The sequence below is a fragment of the Leguminivora glycinivorella genome, chromosome 8 (genome assembly GCF_023078275.1).
Source record: "Leguminivora glycinivorella isolate SPB_JAAS2020 chromosome 8, LegGlyc_1.1, whole genome shotgun sequence".
NCBI lineage: Eukaryota > Metazoa > Arthropoda > Insecta > Lepidoptera > Tortricidae > Leguminivora > Leguminivora glycinivorella.
The window spans coordinates 26,147,507-26,165,972 of NC_062978.1; the positions used below are offsets into that span (position 1 = coordinate 26,147,507).

The 18,466-nt window shown below is 39.2% G+C and overlaps 1 protein-coding gene across 2 annotated transcripts in view; it reads right to left on the reverse strand.

Moving 5' to 3' along the window:
* The window catches only part of LOC125228813 (synaptotagmin-5-like), an 88,391-nt gene that overhangs the window by 22,305 nt on the left and 47,620 nt on the right, over nt 1–18,466 (reverse strand). Inside the window, exons 2-3 of one of the 2 annotated variants that reach the window (XM_048133500.1) lie at nt 17,651–17,932; nt 7,230–7,376 (exon numbers count right to left, since the gene is read on the reverse strand). In XM_048133500.1, the coding sequence (XP_047989457.1) occupies nt 7,230–7,376; nt 17,651–17,815 (312 nt within the window). In that variant the 5' untranslated portion in view covers nt 17,816–17,932. The remainder of the gene's footprint in view (nt 1–7,229; nt 7,377–17,650; nt 17,933–18,466) is intronic. The other variant, XM_048133499.1, reaches the window with a different exon arrangement.

Consider the following 18,466-nt stretch of genomic DNA (forward strand, 5'->3'; position numbering starts at 1 on the left):
TCAAGGCCTCAAGTCGTCTTAACTTTATTAAGTCTATAATGTTTCTAAATAGATTATCAAAGGATGATGCCTAAAGCCATCTGCTTAGCCTTCTACCGTCGACGATTCTGTTAAGGGAAATAAGCTTGGCCAAAGAATCGGTACCGTGATTACGAATGGCACTTTTGCCTCACAGGCAGGGCTTAACTTGGAATGGGTGCAGGGTGAGGCCTTTGGTATTGTGATAATGTCATAAGGCACAGCGGGGCAAATCTCGTCTGGGGACAAATGTAACTGGTCCATTTCTTCCATGTTTTACAATGTTTGCATCATTAAACAGAGTGTCCACTGTCCACCGGTTAGATATGATAGGCGTGTTCAGTAGATACATGTAGAACTCAACATCATAGTGTAATAATGGAAAAAATGGACTAGTTACAATTGCCCCCCCCCCCTAGTCGAGATTTTCTCCGCTGTACCTTACCTTAAAATTCCATTGCTCTTCCTTAGGAAAATTAATATGTCCCCAAGTAAAAGTATTGCGCCCTATCTGTATTTACGTTACGGCTGCCGTGTCTTAAATTCAACTCTGGCTAATACCATAGATTAAATATAAGAAGATCATACCATCTCATACATTAAAATGCGACCGCCTAAGAACGCGCATACACTACACCACACATAGATGGCGCCACAAAAAAATGTCTTGTAGCTTTCGATTATACTTGTAGATGGCGTTAAAGTGTCACTTTTGACATAGATTTAGGGCTCGAAAGTGACACTTAACGCCAATCTACAAATTATCTACAAATAATCGATGGCAACAAGGCATTTTTTGTGGCGCCACCTGTGTGGTGTAGTGTTTGCGCGTTCTTAGGCGGTCGCATTTTAAAGTATGGGATGGCATGATCTTCTTATATTGAATCTATGCGTAATTGGTCACGGTTCTGCTCACAGGTCACATTATAGGTAGATTAATTATTCACTCAATTACAAAACAATAAAAGTTTCTTTTTATAGAGAGACCAATAGGTAAATAAATATATTACCAAAATAGTATCAGAACAATTGTCCAATTCATTACGAGAAATAGTTGCCAGATGTGACCGGGCCTGTAACTACGTAGGGCAATGAATTCCTTACAGAATATCATTCTAGTTTAACGACTATCCCTGACGTGTCACGGGTCACGGTTCTGCTCACAGGTCACATTATAGGTAGATTAATTATTCACTCAATTACAAAACAATAAAAGTTTCTTTTTATAGAGAGACCAATAGGTAAATAAATATATTACCAAAATAGTATCAGAACAATTGTCCAATTCATTACGAGAAATAGTTGCCAGATGTGACCGGGCCTGTAACTACGTAGGGCAATGAATTCCTTACAGAATATCATTCTAGTTTAACGACTATCCCTGACGTGTGCTGTTTATTTTTACACGACTGCCCCAAAAAAGAGTGTATTGTTTTCAGCGTTCATGTTTGTAAGTATGTAAGTATGTATGTATGTGAGTTTCTTTGTTCCACCATAACTTCTGAATGCCTTAACCGATTTAAATGAATGATGTATCATTGGAATCCTTACGTCACCCCAATGAACATAGGATATGTGACGTCACTTAAAATTCAACATGGCGGGCGTATTACGTCATAATGCGCAAACTTTAGAAAAAAAATTTTTGCAAACCTATCGAGTGGGGTATCAAAATGAAGAGCTTTTAAAGGCGATTAATAATATATACACATTATATGCGTTTATGTCTTGTTTTGAGAGATTAAGAGTTTTCAAAATATAAACAAATATTATTGAATGAGACATTAAAATGAAGACTTTAGATAGAGAATAATAGAAAATATAGGTATCCGGAATAACAATAGGTGTTATTCGGGGACCTAATAGTTAATAGACTATGAATCGCGCGAATAGGGTTGAAAACGTTAAAACTTAATCTAGGTACATCTACGTCTGTTTATTAGGCAATACGATCATAAAGATACCAAAAGAAATCTGCGTCGACTTACAGATCAAAGCAGGTGCCCGACTGATTTTCCGAGAAAAAATACAATCGTTTTCGGCAGACCCACAGCGGTTCGCCGACGGCTTCTTTGGCCGAATAACAATTAGAAGAATCTCATTACGCATAGTATAATATTCATCTGTAGTTGTAGATCATTTGGCATTAGGTACTGGTAGTTTTCTGGGACTCGCGTATAATTTGTTGTATGGATTCAAGAAGCTACTACTTACCTTTAATTTTTCTAAAAAGTTTCTAAATATCTGAGAGTTCTATACCTATTCAAAGCCATTTATTCCGAGCCTGAGATAGCATATTGACCAATTTCATGCGGCCGAAGGCCGGAAGGCGCCCTCATACTTAGAGTCGTGCGAAGCCCGACGCACGCGGTCCAAGACCGGGCGCCGACGGCGCCCTCATACTTAGAATCAGGCGACGCCCGACTAGTAATGTGGAAATTGCAGAACATCCCAAAAAACGGAAACATTCTTGAGAATGTTCGCCGAACATTCCTGCAACATGAAATTTATTGTTTAAACGAGAGAATATACCTGAAATAAATTTTAAATGGGCGCCCAAGGCTCATACGTAGAGTCCGACGAAGCCCGTCGCACTCGGTTGAAGGCCGGACGCCCAAGGCGCCCTCATATATAGAGTCGGGCGAAGCCCGACGCACGCGGTTGAAGGCCGGGCGCCCAAGGCGCCCTCATATATAGAGTCGGGCGAAGCCCGACGCACTCGGTTGAAGGCCGGGCGCCCAAGGCGCCCCCATACGTAGAGTCGGGCGAAGCCCGACGCACGCGGTTGAAGGCCGGGCGCCCAAGGCGCCCTCATATATAGAGTCGGGCGAAGCCCGACGCACTCGGTTGAAGGCCGGGCGCCCAAGGCTCATACGTAGAGTCGGACGAAGCCCGACGCACTCGGTTGAAGGCCGGGCGCCCAAGGCTCATACGTAGAGTCGGACGAAGCCCGACGCACTCGGTTGAAGGCCGGGCGCCCAAGGCTCATACGTAGAGTCCGACGAAGCCCGTCGCACTCGGTTGAAGGCCGGACGCCCAAGGCGCCCTCATATATAGAGTCGGGCGAAGCCCGACGCACGCGGTTGAAGGCCGGGCCCCCAAGGCGCCCTCATATATAGAGTCGGGCGAAGCCCGACGCACGCGGTTGAAGGCCGAGCGCCCAAGGCGCCCTCATATATAGAGTCGGGCGAAGCCCGACGCACGCGGTTGAAGGCCGAGCGCCCAAGGCGCCCTCATATATAGAGTCGGGCGAAGCCCGACGCACTCGGTTGAAGGCCGGGCGCCCAAGGCTCATACATAGAGTCGGATGAAGCCCGATGCACTCGGTTGAAGGACGGGCGCCCAAGGCTCATACGTAGAGTCGGACGAAGCCCGACGCACTCGGTTGAAGGCCGCGCGCCCAAGCCGCCCTCATACATAGAGTCGGGCGAAGCCCGACGCACGTGGTTGAAGGCCCTCATAGTTAGAGTCGAGTGAGGTCATGTACGCGGTCCAACGCCGGGCCAGGGCTGCGTCACTACTATTCTGCTGAGTTTTACGTGGTAACTAGGTATTAGTTAAATAAAGCGTAAGTATTTGTAGTTTTGCGGGCAAGTGAAGGATCTGTTTGTGTGGGAATGCAGAGAAAGAGTGTTGTTGTTACGGTGTGCCTTTCTCTCTGTCCTCCGTAGCCGATTTATGGCTATGCAATAGGTATGTTGTCAGTGCTTAAAGCACAGAACAAAAGTACAAGCGTCTAAAAGCGAATGCCGTTAAATAAAGTTACCTACACCCTTTCATGCTAAAATATCAAGAGCCAACACTATGACCTAAATAAAATAATTATGGTTCGTTTGTGTAGTCACTAAAATGTAAGAAATAAAATAAATAATTAAAAAATTAAAAACACGACTGCGGTTTTAAAGCGAACTGAAAAGATGAAAATAATCTTTAGATATGCTGGTCAGTTAACTTGATTAATATAAATTAGAATAATGAGTGTTTAGTCAGGTACATAAATAAGCTAAAGAAAAAGTTAATGCTCATGGAGGATATCGTGACCGTACCTAGATATTTTATTTCGATTGCAGTCGGGGGACATTCTTGTCAGGTTTTTGTCCATTGTCCCCCGACTGCAATCGAAATAAAATATCTAGGTACGGTCACGAACTCCATGAGCATTAACTTTTTCTTTAGCTTATTTATGTACCTGACTAAACACTCATTATTCTAATTTATATTAATCAAGTTAACTGACCAGCATATCTAAAGATTATTTTCATCTTTTCAGTTCGCTTTAAAACCGCAGTCGTGTTTTTAATTTTTTAATTATTTATTTTATGTATCAAGCCATAGAGATAAAAGTGGAAAATTGAACCCAGGACCAGTGGATCGCTAGCCCAGTGTTCATTCATCCCTGATTTATGTACAAACTGAATATGATATGACATTCCTATGTCCTATGTCCTATGTTGGGTGTCGTAGAAGGCGACTATGGGATATGGGTTAAATTGTGGCGTAGGCGAGAGGCTGGCAACCTGTCACTGCAATGTCACAGTTTCGTTTTCTTTCAACCCCTTATTTGCCAAGAGTGGCACTGAAGCTTTAGTAGTTTCATGTGTTCTGCCTACCCCTTTATGGGATACAGGCGTGATTGTATGTATGTATGTATGTATTCCTATGGTCCTCGTTACCCATTCCCTCTACCATAACACAACGCGCTCTGTTATTGATGAATTCATAAGCTTTGGACTCCGAAGTGCTATTAACAGGGTCTGACCTAAATTTATTATTAAGGCCCAGTAGGTTTATGTTCTCCCTTTCGACGTAAGTGTGAGTGGAATGGGTATGCGTTTAAGCGAATAAGAGAGAAGTACCAGGGTGCGTAGCCGAATGGCACAAACGCTCACGAAACGAAACGCTAGTAGATATCTATCTCTATCATCTTTCCTTATATACAATAATATAATTATTCTGTATTGTAATTGTGCATGTTTGAGATATAATGTAGATATTGACGATGCAAAAGCGGTCTATTTGATCCTACTTGAATAAATGAATTTTTATCTTTATCTATCGCTCATTGCGTATTGGCGCGACAGAGCCAGACTAGTGAGTGGAATGGGAATACACAAAACTGACAGTGACTTAATTTGTGTTAACAACTTACGCTAATTAGGGGGTCCCAATTCTGAAAACACCCCTATAACCATTGAGGTATATGTACTACGTACTAGAGGCGACGTTGCCAAGCGAAAACTCTGCACATGCTGACAAATGCGCGGGGTGCGGGGAGCGGTTATTTACGCGTAGAGTAGGTCCACCACCAGATGTGACACATTATTATATTCTGCCTAACGGGAACTTTACATTATAGTTAAATAAAATACGGATATTCTAGTCAAACTTATTTATTTATTTACAATTTAAACAATACAAATTAATACAAAATAATTGTGCTGTATTTATCTTCTTCTTTAAAATATTAATACAAAATAATTGTGCTGTATTTATCTTCTTCTTTAAAATACACAATGAACATATATAGTGGTCAGTTGGTAACCAAGTTTCCTCAGCACGATTTTTTTAAACAAAGCGTATCAATTGTTCCCTTTTTTCATGACCAGGCCGAAGAAAACTGCAAAAAGTGAGCGTGCTAAAAATACAATTTTACTCAAAAACTATTAACTATATATATTTAACAAATAAACCTTTTTTATATTTTAGTAACATAATTAATGAAATAGTAAGTAGTTACTCAATAATTTTCCAAATAGAAATATTTATATTTCGCAACTCTATTAGAGGTGAAACACATTAGTAGGAACAGTGTAAATGGCACATCTGCGCGGTTAACTTTTTATAGTCTATGATTGCGTCACCAAAATGGCGGCAGTGTCGCTCCCGCTCGCGAGTTTGTAGAATATTCAATCTTAAAATATTATAGACGAGTTTTTTGTTTAATTTACCGATGGAATGTCAGACCTTGGCTTTTATTTGATTTCCTCGAGTGATTAGTACAATTTTTAAGCACACAAGAAGGCATTATTCACGTGGAAAGTATATGCATCACGGCACGTCACTGCACTGACAACGTTGCGGTCCATGGACCGCAGTGCGTTGTGTAAAAGTTCTCTTAGCAACGTCGCCTCTAGTACGTAGTACATATACCTCAATGCCTATAACAGAAAAGTATACGTTTCTGCTCTCCTATCTGGAAAAAAAAAACTCATTTCCAACATAATGTAAAAATAATATTGAAATGTATTGTACAGGTAATACAGGTATTATCGCGTTACCACATATTATTAAACTGATATGATAGGTTTCTGCGGTTAAAATATTAATTGGTTCTAGTTAAAATGCTAGCACAAAAATATTGGCGTCAATGTGGGTAGGTACAATATATTATGTGGTACCTACTATTAAGAGTTCAGAGTTATTAATTAAAAATATTAAGTAAATTGGAACCTAAGTTGTAACAAGGAAACAATTTTGTGGAGAAAAAATATACACACATACATATATACAATCACGCCTGTATCCCATGAAGGGGTAGGTAGAGCACATGAAACAACTCGAGTTTCAGTTCCAGTCTTGGCAAATAAGGGGTTGCAAGAAAACAAAACTGTGACATTGTGAGAAAAAATATGATAGCGCGAATCAGGCATAAGTGAATACTGAACAGCTTCATCTACTGTCACAGAGAACCTCCTATAGAGTAGCAATCTTGTATATTTTGTTCGCGATACGAGTCACCAGTGCCAGGGGTGTGAGGAGCGGGCGGGGAATGTGTTAAGCGGGCTGTGATTGGCCGTTTCAAGGACGGCGGGCAGTCGCGCCAGATGAAAGGGACTGTCCCTCTACTGACGCGTAAGTGGCCAATGTAAGTTGACCTATGCCGGCTCTGAATAAATTATAAATATGACTTTTATGTGGAATGTAATGACGTCAGTTTTTAAATTTGAGCTTCTTGTTACCTTTGCACACCATTTCACACTACAGGTGGACATCTTTAAGACATCAAAATACCCTTTTTCAATTTTTTTACTGCGAAAAACACGCGCTGCTTTCGGGTCTGTTACTTGGTCGCTACTGATCGGGCACGGCGAGCGCCCGCGCTTATATCAGTGCAAATACTAGGAAGGCTGGCGACCGCGAGTCGTCTTGTAATGGATGTCTATAGGGGTTGGTCTGTGTCTACTGTACAATTCCAACACTAAAGTTCTTACCGTAGCTCTAGAGGTGGCGCTGTCCAAACTGCTCTGCGATGAGATGGAGGGTGTGCGAGCGAGACGGGCGTGCGGGAGCGAGCTGGCTGCTCGCGTCTCGGAGCTGAATGGCTGGACACGGCACTGCTCTTTGGAGATCAGCATTTCCTAAAAAAAAAAAAAAAAGAAATTAATATAAATTTACACTTGCTTACTATACAAGGTATCTTATTTATACTGTCCCACTGCTGGGCAAAGCCCCCCCCACTTTGATTTCTACTCGTCCCCGCCATCTCCGCCTGGACCTGCCAGATTCTCGTCCGTCTTGCGGCATCCATATTGTGGCTAATTAAGCCCACCTCTGTGGCAGACATGGCCTACCCAGTCCCATTTCAGTAATGCATCCAACATCAATAATGCGTGTTTTTGAGCGCAGCGTAGAGTTCCGGATTCGGTCAATCTGTTTCACTCTTTAAATGCTGCGTTCCTTAGCTCTTTGACAAACCTTCAATTTGGTATTATACATAACAATCCGAAGTTTAAAGAACACAAACAATTTACAAATAATATTGTCTTCGGTTACCGCGATAGTAACTCATGAAATAAAAGTATGGAAACGTCGGGATGAATTTTAAATTCATTATACGCGATTTAATCCGTTTCATAGAGGTAGTTTTAATTTAAAAATAATTTGTAAAACTTCGTATAGTTACAATATTCGTTGGTTAATCAACCAAATACAAAACCAAGTGGATCTGTCACTGAGAGACCTGTTTTTAACCTCCATATTAGGTCGTGTCATCAATCAACTGGTTTATGGAGCCTTTTGAGGGTAGATTCTGTTTACATTTTTACCCAAAAATATAGATACTCATCGGCCACAAATTGTCGGCCATACTTTTTTAGACAATTTTACTATGTGGCCAACCTCGAAGTTGCGAAGTCTAAAAGACTATTTCATACATTTTAGCTGTCCGATCTTAAAAGTTTCCTTGGAATAGTAATTTTTTTTTCACGATCGGGGTTTATTTCATAGTTCCTAAAAGTTGTTCAGTTTGACCTAAGGTAATTTATAGGTATTCACCCTGTACAGTACTGCAGGTAACTAAATATACATGTAGACGAACTAATGTTTTAAGTATACATCGAAATAAACACTAATTAAATATGTATCTAAATACTATTATTATTAACACCTTATATGTACATATACATTAAACTACACACATCATTATCATTTCATGATAAGGTTCACAGTAACACCGTGGGGTAATTATTTATTTAAACGGGTAGATACTTAATAAAATATGCATGGTGATGACACGGAAGCGTGTCGACGTCGCTCTAATGTTCATGTATTTATATGGTACGGGTGCCCTCTATTTCGCCTATCATTAATTCGCATAATTTAAATTCGCATAACATAATTGTTCATAACATTGAATAAGCATAATATTAAAAATGCATAATTCTTATTTCGCATAACAATGAATTTGCATAATTGAAATTTGCATACTATTATTTCGTATAACTTTAATTATCCTAAAATGAATTGCCATACCTACTAACTGTATGGAGAAAGCGATTGGATCAATCAGGGGCTGATTTTCCAATTTCGAGCGCTCGATTTTGAGTGTTTAATTTTATACTGTCTCACTTATTAAGCCTGAAAAAAATAGGGGTAAGTAAGGTACAGCGGGGCAAATCTCAAGTGGGGGCAAATGTAACTGGTCAATTTCTTCAATGTTTTACAATGTTTGCATTATTAAAAAAAAACTGTTTATTTTTAAGAAACATACATGCATTTATGAACTTATCTGCTAATCTTAAATTAAAAAGATTATTTGAGTTAAGGAGTCTTTATTTTATTTATACATTACTTATTAAGTTTTTTCGTTTTTCATAAGTGTTTTTCAGAAAATAGAATGTCTACCAGTTATGTAGTAAGTGTGTTCAGTGGGTACATGTAATAATGGAATAATGGAAATAGTGTAGTAATGGAAAAAATGGATTAGTCCGTCTTTTAGTCTAGATTAGCCCCGCTGTATCTTACGAAAGAAATTGAAAATGGATAGTATTTAATAAATAATATTATTTCATCGTTCAGATTTTCGCTGATCGCACGTGCCGATACTGATAACCGAGCAAGCGGAAGATTCCAAAAAGTGGAATCTTGAGCGTTGCGAGGGTTTCAAGGCACATTAACCTTCGTACAGCACGTTAAACATTGCCAATTGTGGTGAAAATATAATTTTCTTGTATGCCATTTAAACATTCTACGAAACAAAGTTATGCTTATTATACTTATACCAATTCATCGTTATAACAATATATGATCAAACGAGCTTCGCAAGCGAAGTTCGATCGATATTATATGACTCGCTTCATTGGAAGATCGAACGCGATTAATTAACATTATTTTTACCTTTTTTCCCAACGTTTCGGCCAGGTTGCACTGGCCGTGGTCGCGGAAGACTGACGTCCCAGCAAAATGTCACCGGAGATGTAAACAACACAAAACTACCCGATATTAATTTATATAAATGTTCGGGGTAGACAAATAAATATAATCTACCCGCTTTTAGTTAATGTTTATTTCCCACCATGTTTATTTTAAAGGTAAAAATAATGTTAATTAATCGCGTTCGACCTGTATGTGACTTTAAATATATGTTTAATGATTTCTTATCAAGTGCTAAAATATAAAGTTTCATGGTTTTATCATTTAAAATTAAGAAATCCCATACAAACTTTCAACCTCTTTTTCAACCCCTTCATCCCTTTTTTTCGAAATAAAAAGTAGCCTATGTTCTGTCTCAGGGTCTAAAGATTGTCTGTTCCAAATTTCATCAAAATCGGTTGCGTGGTTTAAGCGGGAAAGCGTAACAGACAGACAGACAGACAGACAGACAGAGTTACTTTCGCATTTATAATATTATAGTATGGATGGAAGTATGGATCGTATGGATATGGATAGTATGGATTTGGATACCATTCATCAATGTAATCCAATACTATTTTTGGATCCCAAATGTGAGTAAGTATATTTTGGAAAATTAGGTCTCATTTTAAATATGCGTTTTAACAAACGTTTAACATATTCGTTTTTTTTTTTTCATTGGTCCCGAGGAACAGGGATAATGCTGACCTTATGATTGTTTATGGATCCATATGACGCTCCTGCGTTAAACTGGTCCGTTAAAAATCTTAGAATCAACTTAATCGAACTACTAAAAACGTTTTGATCGAGTTGTGATCAAAATGTCCACCATAGTTTAAACGAAACGTTATATTGCTGAATGGTATTTTTAGAAATAGATGCGATCACAGGAAGTTTCCTCAGATAACCTTAACCGGAGAGCACCGCTCTGCACCCAGGAGAAGGCGCTTGTGGAACGGATTCCTGGTGCTGTAATCAGAACAGACCTTATGTTCTTCGGGGCTCATGTAAATAATATCGGATTTTACTAGCGACATTAACAAAGGAAACCACGCTTGGGATGGCCCAACGGGGAAACTAAACTTCCTGTTGCTTTGCCATAAATTATCTTTTTTAAAGATTTTAAAATGATCGGCAATGGTGGGAAACTATAAAAGTCTAGTGTAAAAGCATCTACAGCTGATGCATCTGGGTCTTTCCACCATGATAAGTAAGTGTACATTTGGCATTGGAGCCAGAAGTGAAAAGATCAATATCTGGCTCACCAGTAGTACTTATACATTATGCGTAGCAGTATAAACGCTTCATGAGATAGTTCCCATTCAGTATCGAGATTTACATTTCGTGATTCCCGGTTTACTTCTATATTGTCTTTCGTATATTTAATATTTATATAAGATACGATGCAAAAAACCAAAGATTTCGCTTCTTCGCACCACTGCCAAATCCGTCTGAAAAGGTCGTTCAAAGTTCGAAATTGAACGCTGCCCATGCGATTTTCATCGCTTATAGCTGTCGTATTGTCTATACGAAGTAATATAAACCAGTCACAACGACGGTCATTAGAGAAATATTAAGAGGTAAACATACTGCTAACAGTTCCGATTGGTTTATGTGGAAAGCTTTTTCCTCGGATCTCGACGCTCCGTGTGCCCTATCGTCTCAAGATCATATGAAGTGGGGAACATGGAATAAGTGCATGAGAATATATTATTCATTCCCCAGTTCGGGTCATTTAATATTACTTTCGGTAATTTAATTTTCTTACTATAGTTTGGGTCGCGTTGCAAAGCATTTTTTTTTTATAGCCACCCAAATTTCGCTGCAAGGCATGCGTCAATAAGTACTCCGATCAGTTGAGATAATTCTCTAACGGAACAAGAGTGTAGTGACAGAGATTTTCTAACCATCACGTTGATTTTCTCTCGTTTTTCCCGTAGGTAAAAATATCGACTGAGTTGAACATAAAACCTAAGTCTCGACAAACCTGTCGCGGTTTTAATGTCCTATTAGTATAGTTTATGACAAAGCACAAGCATTCTAGTAGGTTAACCGTATGTTTTACGTTTCGTAAACACTCTACATAAGAGTCCCCGACACATAAAATATCGCGCTAAGAAAGACCATAAGACAAAGCCGTAAATTCATTTAAGTTAATAAACTAGGGTTTCCATAGTCAAAATGGACGCGCAGATATTTGCGGCAGTGTCTCGCAATAAGAATCAGTGGGTAAGCTTCCTTCAAATCAACTGTAGCCATGAAGCTACCTGTTGGTAAGTATAAGCTTAACAGTTGGTCTGTGGTTTTCCATTTTGAAATGTTCTCTAGGAATAAATTTGTTCAGCTTTTCGAGATTTGGAATAAAACGTTTGCTGTCATTAGATTTTTGTGACAAAAACGTTCTCGAAATAAACTGGTCATGCTGTGGGGTGCAAGGGACAACTGCATCCAGCTGAAGTAAATTTTGGATCTACCTCCATAACGGCTTTTTCACTACTTGCCCAATTTATTTGGGGTACAACGTCTTGAAAAACCGGACGTTCAAAAGTTACAGAGTGACCGTTTTTAAGCGAATCTAAAACAACTTCATTTGATGTTATTTTCGACCAGCAATCATAAAAAAATATTTTATTTTACCAGCATGAGGTAACTGACTCATTGTTGAGGAGTGGCACCGGGCTTGCCCTGGCCCGCTGGTCTGGCTGGAGGGTTCGGAGTTGGTTGACTGCTGCCCTTCTCTGGGCTCTCCGCGCCCCCCCCCTTTTTTCGACTGGTAACGAGGAGGGCCTGACCCGTTTCCTTGAAACTGGTATTGGTTGCGCGCCGACGTTCTTGTCGAAGTTGACGGAGCCATGTTGCTCTTTCCCGAAGATACAGACTTTTTTATCTGTAGCCATTGTTTCTCAATTACTTTTGAGGCTTTTATTTCCGGGAGTTTACTTCCATAGAGTAAATCGCCCGCATCTTGATATGGTCAAGAAAGGTTTTTCTAGCCAGGGTGTGACAAGCCTTGTGCGCGCTTGGGTTTTGCAATAATGCAAGTCTAATAACAAGCGACAACTGTCGCTTAACAGCTTGGTAGCAGTGATCTTATCGTCAGACGATAGAACAGTAATAGCTCGGTTTATGGCTATAATATAATGCCTACACCCAACTGGCAGCTGCCACAAACAGCGTGGCTGTAATGGCCGCAGAAATTTCTGCATTAAGCATCTAAATGCTTATAAAAGCGTACAATTTTCGGAGATAAGGTATTCTTTTAATATTTTATCCTTCAAATCTTTGGTGAACCCTTGCGGACTAATGATAACCAAAGTGAGGCTAAGTTACCGTGATTTTTTTCCCCAAGTTTGGGTGTATGGTCGGTATATATATAGCCTCACCTAACGCGGCAACCAGGTCTGGGTCCAAATCAGGTACTTTTGGAGCTGGATTTTCAGGAGTTGAGCCTGGCGCCGTACCCGCAGGGTGTTGCGTCTTCAGGTAAGATCTCCGGAACATTCTCGATGTATGGAGAATTCGAGTCCTGGTAATCGAGCTGGTTGTCCGGAATGTACCATTTCGGTCTCCGTGACTTCTTGTTCGAGAAAGCAACGATGCTTTCTGAACAGAACACAAACCAAACCATAATTTAGTTTTATAAAAACTAAAATAAAAATAGTACCAAAAATGTGGGTAGATTTCACCCATATGCGCGAATGTGCGTTTTGCTTAGTGTTATCTCGCGGATAACATTCAGTAACTAATGTGCATATCAACATCTGTTCATAATAGAATCACCATGTCTTACATGCGTTATGCCTTCGTGTTGACTCACGGTCAACCCCCAGGCTGCCTTCGTGTTGACTCACCCATATGCGCGAATGCGCGTTTTACTTAGTGTTACCTCGCGGATAACATTCAGTAACTAATGTGCATATCAACATGTGTTCATAATAGAATCACCATGTCTTACATGCGTTATGCCTTCGTGTTGACTCACGGTCAACCCCAGGCTGCCTTCGTGTTGACTCACCCATATGCGCGAATGCGCGTTTTACTTAGTGTTACCTCGCGGATAACATTCAGTAACTAATGTGCATATCAACATGTGTTCATAATAGAATCACCATGTCTTACATGCGTTATGCCTTCGTGTTGACTCACGGTCAACCCCCAGGCTGCCTTCGTGTTGACTCACGGTCAACCCCCAGGCTCGCGTCTTGTTAAAAGTACGCGTTTGCTCTGTACTGACGAACATTTAACGTTCGAGCAAAACATTACGAATTGAAGGTTTGACAAAGCGTCAACCACGTAATTTAAACAATTACTTGTGATCATCCTTAGATGATGATAAAAATACTAGTCCACTGTATTTCTTGGTTAGTGCGTTTACGCTTTGGCATTGTGAAAACACTTTCAACTTTTACCAACGACCAAGATAAATTTAGTATCAAAAGATAGTGCAGTGGACGCGTGCGTCTGTTGCCGTGCACGAAAAAATAATGAGGATGCCACCACCGGTTTGCACCAACCTGAGGGTGGGGGGAAGGTTTAGAGGCAATTGAAATACTTATTTTTTATAAATCTCTAAAATAAGCGTGCAATATGTTGCCAGTAGATTAAATAAACTACAATAATGTAAACTTAATAATTATATCGAACAATGAAGCGAGGAAATATAATTTACATTATGCGCATTAGCATTATACGAAATCTGTTATGCGAAATAATGATATGCGTATTAAACGTTATGCGTAATAAACGGTATGCCAATTCATATTAGGAGTATTCAGTTATGCGAATTAATATAGACCCATATGGTACACTTTATAGTGGAATGACCCTTTTTATAAATTATAAACGACGTGTGGTGTCTTTTTCACTCGCTCTATAATTGCTAAGGGTGGTACTGAAACTTGGGTAACTTCATGTGATCTGTCTACGTGTCTACCCCTTTTTGGAACACAAGACTGAAAAAAGAAACTTCTACAGTCCTCTTAAAACAGATTTATTGAATTGTGATCAGTGTACAAACAATTCAATTGTATAAAAATCTAGAAAATAAATCTGAGCACAATGCAATGCACTCCGAATCCCCTTGTAGGTTCCCGTTCTAGGAAGATTCATCGCGGAATACTTTAAAGCCGGTAAAGGAAAGCTAGGCTATAAAATAGAGACGTGCACGCTGCAGAACTTTCTTAAAGTTTCTGGAAACTTTTTTGGGAAAATTATAACTACTCGTATCACTAATAATTGGAAATTTGTAGAAAACAGTGTATAGCATTTCTTTTTTTGTAATTTATTTACAATTTAACACCATTGATTAAATTTATTTCAAAATACAAATATAAATATATTCAAAGAAACATCTCAACGCCTGGTTGAAGTATCCGGTGACCAGAGGGCTGGCAGCTACTTTGGCCAGCGAATAAGTTTGGCCATTCAAAAAGGCAACGCTGCCAGCCTACTGGGCACCATCACCTCCGAGGATGATCTAGGGAGCATTTTTTATTTGTAAATAAATATATAATTAATTTGTGTAGTTTTAAGTTGTACATATATTAAATTGTTTAGTTTAAATTATATATATAAGTCAGTTAAGGGTGAGGACCCTTAATTTAGCAGGATATTAAACATTAATAACAATGAAAAATATTTTTTATCCAGGAAAAGGCGGTTTCAAAAGGCAAGTATTTCATGAGGAACGGTCCCTAATTACATGGTTTATTTTTTCTTTGATGCTGCCAGATAGGTACCTAGCGCTCGCCAGATAGGTAAGTACATAAAGTTCGGTCGGGACTCGGGACACGAAAAAGTTGCTATTGTAAGCTGCTGCACAAATGCACAACACAATTTACTTCTAAATATGAAAAAAAAAAAACAAGTAAATTATGTGTAAATACACTTGGGGTACCGTGGTGACAACATAAGGTAGAAAATCGGCCAAGAGCGTGTCGGGCCATGCTCAGTGTAGGGTTCCGTAGTTTTCCGTATTTTTCTCAAAAACTACTGAACCTATCAAGTTCAAAATAATTTTCCTAGAAATTCTTTATAAAGTTCTACTTTTGTGTTTTTTTTTTATATTTTTTAAACATATGGTTCAAAAGTTAGAGGGGTGGGACGTTTTTTTTTTCCTTTAGGAGCGCTTATTTCCGAAAATATTAATATTATACAAAAACGTTCTTAGCCCTTATTCATTTTTAAATACCTATCCAACAATATATCACACGTTGGGGTTGGAATGAAAAAAAATATCAGCCCCCACTTTACATGTAGGGGGGGTACCCTAATAAAACATTTTTTTCTATTTTTTATTTTTGCACTTTGTTGGCGTGATTAATATACATATTGGTACCAAATTTCAGCTTTCTAGTGCTTACGGTTACTGAGATTATCCGCGGACGGACGGACGGACGTACAGACGGACGGACAGACAGACATGGCGAAACTATAAGGGTTCCTGGTTGACTACGGAACCCTAAAAAGTCCTCAGCACTAGAAATAAATAACAATTTTCAGAACAGATGTTGTTTTTTTCACTGGTGCGAGAAGTGGTTCATTATATGCCAGGTCGAAACTTCGGAGGCTCATCTGTTCTGAAAAACGTCGTACAATACACGTGCGAAAAGGAAATTCGTAACTCGTGTCGATTTAAAACTCCCTTCGGTCGTGTTTTAATTTATTGCCCCTCGTTTCGAACTTCCTTTTTTAAGCACTTGGGTATCGTAAACTACCTATTTACTAACATAGCTTTATACCCACAATGTTGGCTGTAATGGTGTAATGCGACATGCGATAGGTGATCCAACATTTTTCTACGCGTAAAAAATACTTGAAGATCCTCTTGAGTTCAAAAACTAAAGGAACATTTGAAAACTTGGCAAATTACCTATGACTTTTAAATAAAGTAAGAAATGTTCTGTCATACCCAAATTAGTTTGCTATATGCGATGGATAAGCTACTTAAAGAGTATCTTCAGTCCAAAAATTAAAGAAACCTTTAAAAAAATCTCAGTAAGGGCTCTTGTGGCTGCTATGAGACTTGTGACCCGGCGTAACATCACAATACATCATGGTTAAAGAAAAGACTCTGAAAAAAGTACATATCTTCTAAAGAGAAAAAAATTATGACGTCCATACCCGAATCGGTTGGCTGTATGAAGTGGCTGTATAAGATAGATAAACTATTTAAGGGGCTCCACGCGGTTTTCATCTAAACAATGAGCTGTGAAGTAATTCTAAATACTATTTTTGTTAAAGACGATGCCGTTAACCTATGAAAGGCATTAGAAACTATCATAATGGATTAAAATCGAAGGTCATTGGCGTAGGTAATACCATGTTGAGCCCTAAAATCAAAATACTCGTTACTTACACTGGGGCTGCCGTGGCTCTTATATGATAGTTGTCATCTGGGAAGCTGTCAGTGGACTTGTGGCTCTGGCCGCTGCTGGCACTCCCGAAACTCCAGCCTCTTCAAATAAACACCCTTATCAGGTTTTCGAACCTACTATATGAGACAGTGAGTTGAATGATGAACAAGAAACACCCTTGTCACCCCTCTTGGACACAGCCCACTCATTTTAAATACGACAACACATGACTAAAGACAATGGACTCTTAAGAACAAGAAATGTAATATATGAGAATATTAATAAAACACACACCCAAATCGGCTGCCAGTGTGAAAAAGATGCTCCAAAAATTTCGAAACGATGATTTTTAAACAGCAACTGAACCAAAAACGATGACATTCCAAGACTCGAGAAAATATTATGAACTAATAAGTACTAGAACTACGGAACCGGATTTGACTAGAAGGCTAGTAGCCTGTAGTTTTAGCATCAAGTACCTACCTAAGACGATATTAAATAAATTGTCAATTTAAAAAAAAGTACGAGAAGAAAATTTGGATTTTACAAAAAAACATACTTAAAACGACAATCTGTAATGCGACATGTTTGATTGACTACTTAAAAAACATCGAGCCTTAACTATATAGAGACCTTTGAAGACTTACGCTAGGGCTGCCGTGGCTGCCATGAGACTTGTCATCCGGGAAGCTGTCAGTGGAGTTGTGGCTCTGGCCGCTGCTAGCGCTTCCGGTGCGTTCCCTGGCCGCCCTGGCCCAGGACTCCAGCCTCTTCTGGGCGGCCCACACCCCGGCCGGACCCAGTCCACTCATCTTCGTCACTCACAACATTACACTTAAAAAATTTGGTCTATTGCACTTTTAAAGTCTTTGGGGTTTCGTTGATTAATTCATTGTCTTTAGGGGTTAGAGGAAAACTAGCACCGAAATCTGTAGAACAGGAAACGTCAAGTTTGAGATATTGGATGTCTTTATTAAAAACGAGTCAAGACGTTTAGAGGAAAATCCAGCACCGAAATCTGTAGGAAACCAGACGATAATCGACAATCGCTTCTCCATTCAATGTGGCTTCTATTTTCTACGCTGGGTATTGACCTGATAGAAAACGTTTTAATACAATTTATTGTAAATTAATTAAAGCTACTCCTTTGTTTTAAGTTTTTAAAAATGTGATTAACACGAAAACTAGAATCCAAATACAACAGACAAAGCTGTTGTCAATGTTCATCAAATTGCATCAAAATATTTTCTATAGAGACATTTGTAAATAGAAGCTTGTAGTATGTAGAGAGAGAAGAATGTAAGCTGCTATCCTCTTAAGTTACAAGAAACGACCGTTTATTGTCCCAGGGCATGAAGAACAACAGGTGGATCGTTATTTTTGTTCAGTTCGATTTATCTCTACCTGGTGAAATACACTACATATTTTTGCTTGACAGGGCATCTGTCTTTTATATCATTGAA